Source organism: Ascaphus truei, chromosome 16, assembly GCF_040206685.1.
Source record: "Ascaphus truei isolate aAscTru1 chromosome 16, aAscTru1.hap1, whole genome shotgun sequence".
NCBI classification, from domain to species: domain Eukaryota; kingdom Metazoa; phylum Chordata; class Amphibia; order Anura; family Ascaphidae; genus Ascaphus; species Ascaphus truei.
Window position 1 is genome coordinate 29,023,682 of NC_134498.1, and position 11,275 is coordinate 29,034,956.

Consider the following 11,275-nt stretch of genomic DNA (forward strand, 5'->3'; position numbering starts at 1 on the left):
TTACAAGCACCCCTATGCCAAAGAGCTTACACTCAAATAACATTGCATTACATGCGCCCCTATCCCAAAGAGCTTACACTCTAATAACATTGCATTACAAGCACCCCTGTGCCAAAGAGCTTACACTCTAATAACATTGCATTACATGCGCCCCTATCCCAAGGAGCTTACACTCTAATAACATTGCATTACAGGGACTGTAACATGGTTCATTGTTATGTTAACAGCCACACACCGACACTGCTGTTCATGAAGCCGCATGGACACTGTAACCAGTACTAGAAGTAATGACAGTATTGATGCTACAGGTTTAACGCTGTGAGTCTGTGACCATGGGGCAGATTCACGACTACTTCCTTATCATAGTGTTCCGCCTGGCGGCCCAGACACGTCTCAGCGACCCCCGGCGGCCGGAGGACCGCAGTGCCCCTCCCCCCGCAGATCGCAGCGGCCGACGCCCCCAGGCAGCCGGATGACCGCAGTGCAACCCCAGGCAGATCGCAGCGCCCCCCCCGGTGGCCGGAGGACCGCAGTGCACCCCCCCCCGCAGATCGCAGCCCGCCCCCAGGCGGCCGGATGACCGCAGTGCACCCTGCTCTTGTCTCGGATTCTCAGGCCGGTAACACAGAGAGAAGGGGAGAGGGGGAGAAAGAGAGAAGGGGAGAGGGGGAGAAAGAGAGAAGGGGGAGAGAGGTCTCTTACATCTCAGGGGGGCCGGCGGCGGCACGATGCGGTGAGGAAGAAGCAGCCTCCATGGGGGCTCCAGCGCAGTAATAACCGGAGGGGGGAGGCGGCCGGTAACGGAAGCCCCGGCACGGAGCGGGATGGAAGCCGGTGCGTTACTCCCGGGGTGGGGAGCGTTACTCCCGGGGGTGGGGGTGGAGGAAGGGGGTGTCTCACTCCGCACGGACCCTACGCTTCGGTAATAACCGTGTCTCTCCTCCTCAGAGCTTTACTTCCTCATCGCCAGGTTCCTGCAGTCCGGACCGTGCCGGAGATCCGCGCAGGTGAGCGCCTATACCCCCGCCCCCCTATATCACCCCCCCATATCACCCCATCTCCCCCCCCGTATCGCCCCATCTCCCCCCCGTATCGCCCCATCTCCCCCCGTATCGCCCCATCTCCCCCCGTATCGCCCCATCTCCCCCCGTATCGCCCCATCTCCCCCCGTATCGCCCCATCTCCCCCCCGTATCGCCCCATCTCCCCCCCGTATCGCCCCATCTCCCCCCCGTATCGCCCCATCTCCCCCCGTATCGCCCCAACTCCCCCCGTATCGCCCCATCTCCCCCCGTATCGCCCCATCTCCCCCCGTATCGCCCCATCTCCCCCCGTATCGCCCCATCTCCCCCCGTATCGCCCCATCTCCCCCCGTATCGCCCCATCTCCCCCCCGTATCGCCCCATCTCCCCCCCGTATCGCCCCATCTCCCCCCCGTATCGCCCCATCTCCCCCCCGTATCGCCCCATCTCCCCCCCGTATCGCCCCATCTCCCCCCCGTATCGCCCCATCTCCCCCCCGTATCGCCCCATCTCCCCCCCGTATCGCCCCATCTCCCCCCCGTATCGCCCCATCTCCCCCCCGTATCGCCCCATCTCCCCCCCGTATCGCCCCATCTCCCCCCCGTATCGCCCCATCTCCCCCCCGTATCGCCCCATCTCCCCCCCGTATCGCCCCATCTCCCCCCCGTATCGCCCCATCTCCCCCCGTATCGCCCCATCTCCCCCCCGTATCGCCCCATCTCCCCCCGTATCGCCCCATCTCCCCCCCGTATCGCCCCATCTCCCCCCCGTATCGCCCCATCTCCCCCCCGTATCGCCCCATCTCCCCCCCGTATCGCCCCATCTCCCCCCCGTATCGCCCCATCTCCCCCCCGTATCGCCCCATCTCCCCCCCGTATCGCCCCATCTCCCCCCCGTATCGCCCCATCTCCCCCCCGTATCGCCCCATCTCCCCCCCGTATCGCCCCATCTCCCCCCCGTATCGCCCCATCTCCCCCCCGTATCGCCCCATCTCCCCCCCGTATCGCCCCATCTCCCCCCCGTATCGCCCCATCTCCCCCCCGTATCGCCCCATCTCCCCCCCGTATCGCCCCATCTCCCCCCCGTATCGCCCCATCTCCCCCCCGTATCGCCCCATCTCCCCCCCGTATCGCCCCATCTCCCCCCCGTATCGCCCCATCTCCCCCCCGTATCGCCCCATCTCCCCCCCGTATCGCCCCATCTCCCCCCCGTATCGCCCCATCTCCCCCCCGTATCGCCCCATCTCCCCCCCGTATCGCCCCATCTCCCCCCCGTATCGCCCCATCTCCCCCCCGTATCGCCCCATCTCCCCCCCGTATCGCCCCATCTCCCCCCCGTATCGCCCCATCTCCCCCCCGTATCGCCCCATCTCCCCCCCGTATCGCCCCATCTCCCCCCCGTATCGCCCCATCTCCCCCCCGTATCGCCCCATCTCCCCCCCGTATCGCCCCATCTCCCCCCCGTATCGCCCCATCCCCCCCTCCTTCCCCCCTATCTCTCCCTCCTTCCCCCCCCTATATCTCCCTCCTTCCCCCCCCTATATCTCCCTCCTTCCCTCCCCCTATATCTCCCTCCTTCCCCCCCCTATATCTCCCTCCTTCCCCCCCCTATATCTCCCTCCTTCCCTCCCCCAATATCTCCCTCCTTCCCCCCCAATATCTCCCTCCTTCCCCCCCCAATATCTATATCCCCCCTATATCTATATCCCCCCGTCGTCGTCCCGGGGGCTCCCACGTCGTCGTCCCGGGGGCTCCCACGTCGTCGTCCCGGGGGCTCCCATGTCGTCGTCCCGGGGGCTCCCATGTCGTCGTCCCGGGGGCTCCCATGTCTTCGTCCCGGGGGCTCCCATGTTGTCGTCCCGTGGCTCCCATGTCGTCGTCCCGGGGTCTCCCATGTTGTCTCCCCGGGGCTCCCATGTCGTCTCCCCGGGGGCTCCCATCGTCCCCCGGTCTCCTTCCCCGCGTTATAGTATGCCCCGGTCCCTCACTAAGGTTCATTATTTACCTACAGGTCCTGGCTGAGGAGCTGGAGGAATACCAGGTAACCCGGGGCTGCTCCCCCTCCCTCCCCCCCAACCCCTGCTATTTGGGGGGTGGGGTTCTATCACTGCCCCGCTCTCCCTGTTGGATGTGTTGGGGGGGATGTATGGTGTCTGTGGGGAACCTGTGTTTGAGCATGTATGGGGGTCTGTGGGTGGGGGGGTGCGACTTGTGTTTGGGGCGGTGTATGGGGGCTTGTGTGGGTGGGACGGGGGATGGATGGCATAGGGGTCTGTGGGTAGGACCTGTGTGTGTGGGGATGTATGAAGCTCTGTAGGGGGGACTTGTGTGTGTGTGTGTGTGTGTGGGGGGGAGGGGGGAGGGGTGGTGTATGGAGGTTCTGTTGGGGGGGGACTTGTGTTTGCGGTGGGATGTATGGTGTCTCTGTGGGACCAGGGGGTGGGGGGTGGGGGGTGGATTGAGGTCTGTGTGGGGGACTTGTGTTTGGAGGGGATGGATGGGGTCTGTGGGGGGGGGGGGGGCTTGTGTTTGGAGGGGTGGATGGGGGTCTTTGTAGTGGGCTTGTGTGTGGGGGACTTGTCTGTGTGGGGGACTTGTGTTTGGGGGTCTGTGTGGGACCTGACCGCCTCCCTGTGTATAAACCCCACAGCTGATCCCCCCACGCCGGGACTGGGAGGGGAAGGAGCACAGGAGAAGTTTCCAAGCGCTGGTAAGTTTCTCACTGACCTTCCCAATATATATATATATATATATATATATATATATATATATAATACATCCCCCCACACACTTCTATATATGTATATATATATCCATACATACACACCTACACCCTCTGATTACTGGGGTACACTTTAGGTATTAGATACTTGGGGCATTGAGCACCTTATTACTAAAGGGTCGGTGTGTGGTTCTGATCGGACCTGGCCGGGTGTGTGGTTCTGATCGGACCTGGCCGAGTGTGTGGTTCTGATCGGACCTGGCCGGGTGTGTGGTTCTGATCGGACCTGGCCGGGTGTGTGGTTCTGATCGGACCTGGCCGAGTGTGTGGTTCTGATCGGACCTGGCGAATTTAATGTTGTTTCGGTGAACTGTCTATTGTGAGAACTGGGGGTTATCCGAGGGCACATGCAAGGAGGGTCGCCTCTAACCAATAGGAGTGCGGCTTACACTTTGCAGGAGGCGGGGCAGGGGTGAGAGCGCCGCGCTGATTGGGCCTCACCTAATAATACAGGAACTCCTCTCTCCCTGCACGTACTCAATACAAAGCAAGCAGCTATACCTATATATATCTATACATCTCCCCCTGCACATACTCTACGCAAAGCAAGCAGCTATACCTATATATACATCTCCCTGCACATACTCTACGCAAAGCAAGCAGCTATACCTATATATATCTATACATCTCCCTGCACATACTCTACGCAAAGCAAGCAGCTATACCTATATATATATCTATACATCTCCCCCTGCACATACTCTACACAAAGCAAGCAGCTATACCTATATATACATCTCTCCCGGCACATACTCTACGCAAAGCAAGCAGCTATACATATACACCTATACATCTCTCCCGGTGCATACTCTGGTCTATGCAAAGCAAGCAGGGTATAATTATATATATATATATATATATTTGTATCAGGCTGGCTTTGGTAGGCCCTTATTTAATTATATTATTTAGAATACAATATTTTTTTCTGATTTTACTGTGAAATAACCATTTGTTTGTGTGGTGCAATGTAATAGATGTTTTTGAATTGGACAACTATTCTGTCAAATGTTCCTTTAACAGATGAATTAAATGTCCTAGTCACTTATCACTCTCACTGTGTTGTGTTAAATCACGTACGCCTTAATATGTTCCCTATATTATTATTAAAATGCATTATTTTAAATAATATCTCATATATAATGTTTAGGGTGTGTTCATTGTGATAACAGAATCAAATTTTGAGTATCCAAAATGTAGTTTCCCATTAAATGTGCAGATACCAGGACACCGTTTACTAACTAGTAAATCTGCTATTGACATTACAATACGGTTTTGGTAACAAGTTCAGGATTTGCTTAAGGCCGCATATTTCTGAAGCTGGTGTTGAATCTTGATTTCCAACTTGCTATGGGAATATATCACCCCATAAAGACGGGCAGGGTAGAAGGACCAGGAAAGATCCTTACATAGTGTATTACAGTAAGGCAGAATTATGTAACATGGAGAGTTGAACAATGTGTGTGCTCTATAGGGAGAAAAGTGAACAGACGCTCTAATAAGTGGACCACTTGCCACAAACACTGCCAGAGACCAATTAAAGTGAAATAATAAATCATTTTACTGCATTGATATATAGACTCAAGGAATTCAGTCCAAATGCAGCCTACAGGTCCCAGGATTCTCGCAGGTAACCCAAATTTATAGCTCGTTGCAACGGTCGGCTTTTCGTGAGGCACTTGGTTTATCTCATATGAAATCAAGAGCACAAAAATATTCAATAGTGTACTAAGCTCTAACACACTTGAGCCAGGCTGGAAAACCCCTGTGCACACAGAGTTACTCCTTTCAGGCCCCAGAACTTCCACCGTTGCAAAGATCTATAGTGAGATATGCCATCTTTGTCCTTTTTCTGTTCAGTTCATGCTTTTTTTTATATTTTTGAAACTGTTATTTTTGTATGTTAAATGCTTTAACACACCAGTCTTCTTCTTCTGTTGCATGTTTAATGACAAAATACACCTTACTGCGCTTAGTTAACTTGATATATTGTCTTTGTAGATGTAAAAATCATTAACTACATTCTTTGTGTACTGAGGAAAGGGCGATTTTAAATGTTCTTTTTGAAAGGAAAATTCTGTATTTAAAAAGGGAAGGTATTTTGATAGGACAAGTTCTGAAGATTAGGCGTCTTTAATTAGTTTTTCAGTAGAAATATCTAGAAATTCGAAGTCAGGAAAGTGCATCGAGTGAGTTTTTGCCAAAAATGCATTTAATGAGGTTTACCTCTAAAAGACGATATGATATATTTGCTCTTCGTGGGTTGAGCAAATGTGACACATTTTTGAAGACTTTGGGGAAATGAGATTATCCTTCAGTTAAAATATGAGGAAGACCCCCGGTTAAAAGATTGGCGTCTGTATGAATGTGAGTAACCAATTCCTGTTTTTATTTGATATGCTGCTTCCTTTGTACTTTTTTTTTTTTTAAACAAAATAGGGGACTGTGTAAATATTTCTTAGAATAGCAGAATTGTTGAATCGTGTATTATGTTTACTTTTGCTGACGGTGTACACAGCGCGGTACACAGAATGTCCCAGGCCTGTAGAGTTTACAATCTAATTTTGGTGCCAGACACACCGGGGAGATGGAGTGATTTACCCAAGGTCATAGGGAGCTAACCCACGTGACACTCAAACCGGCTCCATGAGAATTACTTCAACCTCTTAACCTGCATTTTATTCCTAAATGCCCGTGTATGGTGTTCTGGCCCTTCCCATCCTTGCTGGGACATGGCTCTGTGTGTCCACTCACCATTCAGTAGTAGTGCCTTCGCTTGAGCCTGGCCTCTTCCATTTTGCTTGTGTAAAGTCCATGATTATAAGTACGTACGTGTTGTTTTTAGGTGGCGGCGAATGCGCACATCCCTCCAGACTACCTGCTTAAAATTTGTGAGCGCATTGGCCCCATTTTAGACAAGGAGATCCCACAGAGTGTACCTGGGGTGCAGACTCTGCTGGGCCTGGGAAGACAGTCTCTGTTGAGAAGCGCCAAAGGTAACATCTTAAAGTAATGATGCAAGTGTTTGGGAAACTGACCCGTGGCTGCTTACATGGAGTCAGAACGATTGTTTTACTTGATTTTCTGAATCTCCTAAAGATAGTAAAATGGAGTCACTAGCAGTTTGTGGGAATCCTTCTGACTTCTGCTGCTTCTGTAACTGCACAACCTTTTCTGCCTCTCTGCTCCTCCCGGGGAGGAGAACAAGCGGTGAAGAGGACAGGTTTGTGCTGTTTCAGAAGTAGCAGAGGAGGATTAGAAATATATTGCACTGCACTTCAGCCTTACTGATACTTCCAGTTTCATTAATGACCTCACAAATGGAAGATTGCTGATTTCTGTACAGGGTGTAACCTGCTTGGATTTATAATAAAGATGATTTGATGATTAAAATAAGATGATTGATTATTAAAAACCTATGGACATATGTGTATAGTAGGCCTGGGCCCCCAGTGTTTTCTAACAGGCTCTTAAGAATAGGAACCTTATCTGCAAGGCTGGATTATAATGTTATGGAAGAATAAAATGGCCATTTGTGGGGAAAAAGAAGGATACATTCTATGCCTGTACAAACAACTCCCCCAGCACAAGGGTGTATCAAAACATTAAAAAAGAGCACAGGCACAGAAATAATTGTAAATAACTATTATTTACATTAAAAAATTGACCGTTTCGGTGCCCTCATGGGACTGTCTTAAGTGGACCCAAACGTTTAGTCCATTTCTACATGTAAATGTTGGTTCTTTACAATTATTACTGTGCCTGTTCTCCTTTTTTCTGGATTCTAATGTTTAAAGAAATAGTAAAAGGGATTTTGCATGAGTAGTGATAACGCTGCATTTCACTCAGGCCTCGTTCTTTTGTCCCAGGTTGCAGGCATACACCATGGAAAGGATCAGCTTTTGCAGCTTTGCACAGGGGGAGGCCACCAGAACTTCCCATCAATCATGGAAAACCTCCCAACGTCGGTATGTTGTTGTATTGACTTGGAGTTTTGATTTATCTACCATCTTTTTCTAGTAGAACACATCCACCAATTCCTATGCCGTTTGTCACGCGGGCTTGGGTGGTCGTCATCACGCACAGGCTTGAGCGGTCGCCACCAGGCACGGCCTCAGGCGGTCGCCACCACCCACCAGGGCTTGGGCGGTCGTCGCCACACACGGGTTTGGGCGGTCGTCATCAATTACAGGGCAGTATTACTCCGAAATCCAGACGCATAATTGTTTTCTAGGCTAGAAATCATTTCAGTATCCAAGTTACAGGTTTTTTTTTGGTGTTCTGTGATCCAAAAATCATCAGTGACATCTATTTGATCCACGTGTTGCTACTTTATTTTGTCTCCGTTCTATTTTTTTTCTTCCAATTATTGGAATTGTATAAATGTTTGTAGCAGATTGCTAAAGACTAATAATATTTACGGTTATGTAGAAGGCTCCTTGCTTATTTATTTACCAGCTCATGATCTGAGGAACTATCTGAGCAAGCAGTTGATGGGAAAAATATTTCTACAGCATAACTTGTACAAAAAAATAAAATAAATGACTTTAATTATAGCATTTCTAGGGTCTTACGCAGTAGTCATCGATTATTCAAGGTTTGCTTTTTGTCCAAGATAACCATATTCGATCCTATTACTGTCGGGTTATGTCCTTCCATATACAAATACCTCTGTGCTAGTTTCCTCTTTGTAATGAAACGTTATAACTGTGCTATAGTACTATAGTACCTGTGACTGACTGCAGTAGTAGGGAACATTCTGTCACCCTGATGTGTTTAGAAAAATTAACATAAATAGGCTGAAATTATGTTTTGTCCAAGACAACAATATAATAATCTCATGAAAAACTGCATAGTATCAAATGTTCCTTTTGAAATTTGCATTTTTTAACAAAACAGATATCGAAGTTGGGTGACTTTTAGTTACATAAATTAATAAAAATATAACTGACGCTAGCACCATTGTTTAGAAGGAGGGAGAGTGAGAGACGTGGGGAGAAATACATGGGGACAGATGGGGTGTAAGGCCTCGTCCAGAGTGGACGCGGTGGCACTCCAGCGCTCTGTCCTACTCGGCCGGGCAATTCCTGGCCGGCTAGGTGTGCGCGCGTGACGCGCTTGCGATCGGCAAAATCAATTTTGCTTGCTCAGCAAGCGACTGAGCGCCGAGCAGGCGCGCCCGCTCACGCAGGCCACGTGCATTGTCGCAACGTGTTCAGCGTGAGCGAGCAACGCGCCCGCTCAGCACCACCCTGGCCGAGGCCTAAGAGAGGAAGGTCACTGACGGGGGGTGAATGTCACTGAGGGAGTGTGTCACTTATAATTTGGGGTATGAAGCCTGACTCCGGAGTACCGCAGCCCGTGCCGGGTACTTGAGCTAGTTGTTTATAAAATACAGGTGTTTTGGTCTTTAGTTGAGTTTCTATGTAACATTGTTCTTTTAGAGGAATTAAATCTGCTTTCTTTCAGTAACAACTTGTACCTGTATTGCTTCATATTGGCATACTGTGCAGTCTTCGTGAATCCATTTACTGACAAATAATGAGAATATTTTGCTATGTCCTGCTGACAGTAATATTCATATTTGTACTTTTTAGTCAATGTCACCTCTGCCAGACTATTGACTGGATGTGGACGTTTCCACCACATATTTCCATCTTCAACTTACCAGCAAATGAAAATGCACAAGAGGATTCTGGGCCATTTATCGTCTGTATACTGCGTGGCTTTCGATCGTAGCGGGAGGCGGATTTTTACGGTGAGTTTCTTAATCCAACATCCTACAAACAAATCTGTTGTTTTGCAGTCGTTTGCATATACTTTTGATGCTTCTAAATTGGTGATTACTACATAGTTCATTTTAAACTCGCTCTGCTAATTGTATATTTCCTTCATGTACCAATTGTCTTCTGAAAGAGACTGCACTTTGCAGTATTTGTGTGGGGCTGTCCAGGTTTCCTGGAAGAGAAGTTACTGATGCATCTATTTAACTGAGAAACAATCTCTATAAACCAGTAGGCTTTGTAATCTATTTAGACCCTTACACACATGCTTTTGTGCGTGGCCAAAGGTTTTGGCCATTACTAGCACTTCATTCCACGTGGGGTTCATACCTTAGTTTCGCATAATAAAAAGTAAATAAAAATCCCACTTCTGACACAGTCACATGTCTCATACAGGTCTGCAGCCCTGCCTTTCCCCATTATCTCTTGGCATACAGTGTTTCCACTGCAGCCAGGGATTCTGGGAAATGACATGTAAATGAGCACAGTGTGTCACTCTTCACTTCTTATCCATGTTAACATGGAGCCCTATAAACGTATGCCTGCCGCATTACACAGCGTTGGGTCAAGGAAGTACATGGCCAGTAAAACCTAGTCCCTGAGATAATAAAAACAAACTGTAGCCACCGGTCTTTGTAGAAGCTGCTCTGTATTTGTTAATGCCCGTGTAGTAAGTGGAAACTGGAAAATATTTGCATTGTACATAAAGCAGAGGTTTGAACTAACACTATGGATAGTTTTTTTTATATATATTTTATATCCTATTAATATGGAGATTGTTTTTTTTCTCCCTTAGCCCTCTTGCTCCTAGAGTTACATATTACTCTATAGAAGGGTGGCCAAATCAGGGGCCACCAACAGGTCAGGTTTTACCTCTATCCCTGCTTCACACAGGTGGCTCAATCAGTGGCTCAGTGATTGACTGAGCCATCTGTGCTGAAGCAGGGATATGGTTAAAACCAGCCCTGTTGATGGCCCTCGAGTTGCCCCCCCCCCCCTGCTCTGTATCATTTTCCCTTTATCCTTTCTCATATATTTTAGGGTTCAGATGACTGTTTAGTGAAAATATGGTCTAGTGATGATGGCCGCCTCCTCTCCACGTTACGGGGACACTCGGCTGAGATTTCTGACATGGCTGTGAGTTATGAGAACACCCTGATTGCTGCTGGTAGCTGTGACAAGGAGGTGCGAGTGTGGTGTCTGCGTACCTGTGCGCCCGTAGCAGTGCTGCAGGGTCACACAGCTTCCATTACTTCCATACAGGTAATAGCATATTACTGCTTCCATTACTTCCATACAGGTAATAGCATATTACTGCTTCCATTACTTCCATACAGGTAATAGCATATTACTGCTTCCATTACTTCCATACAGGTAATAGCATATTACAGCGTCCATTACTTCCATACAGGTAATAGCATATTACAGCTTCCATTACTTCCATACAGGTAATAGCATATTACAGCTTCCATTACTTCCATACAGGTAATAGCATATTACAGCTTCCATTACTTCCATACAGGTAATAGCATATTACTGCTTCCATTACTTCCATACAGGTAATAGCGTATTACAGCTTCCATTACTTCCATACAGGTAAAAGCATATTACAGCTTCCATTACTTCCATACAGGTAATAGCATATTACAGCTTCCATTACTTCCATACAGGTAATAGCATATTACAGGTAATA

The 11,275-nt window shown here is 49.1% G+C and overlaps 1 protein-coding gene across 1 annotated transcript; it reads left to right on the plus strand.

The window, feature by feature from the left end:
- The first annotated feature begins 613 nt into the window (after nt 1-613).
- LOC142467336 (bromodomain and WD repeat-containing protein 3-like) lies at nt 614-10,957 on the plus strand. Its single transcript, XM_075572895.1, has 8 exons — nt 614-834; nt 949-1,007; nt 3,032-3,061; nt 3,671-3,730; nt 6,645-6,795; nt 7,669-7,767; nt 9,397-9,557; nt 10,624-10,957. The coding sequence occupies exons 1-8, from the start codon at nt 825-827 to the stop codon at nt 10,921-10,923; spliced, it is 870 nt and encodes a 289-aa protein (XP_075429010.1). The 5' UTR covers nt 614-824; the 3' UTR covers nt 10,924-10,957.
- Nucleotides 10,958-11,275: the final 318 nt, after the last annotated feature.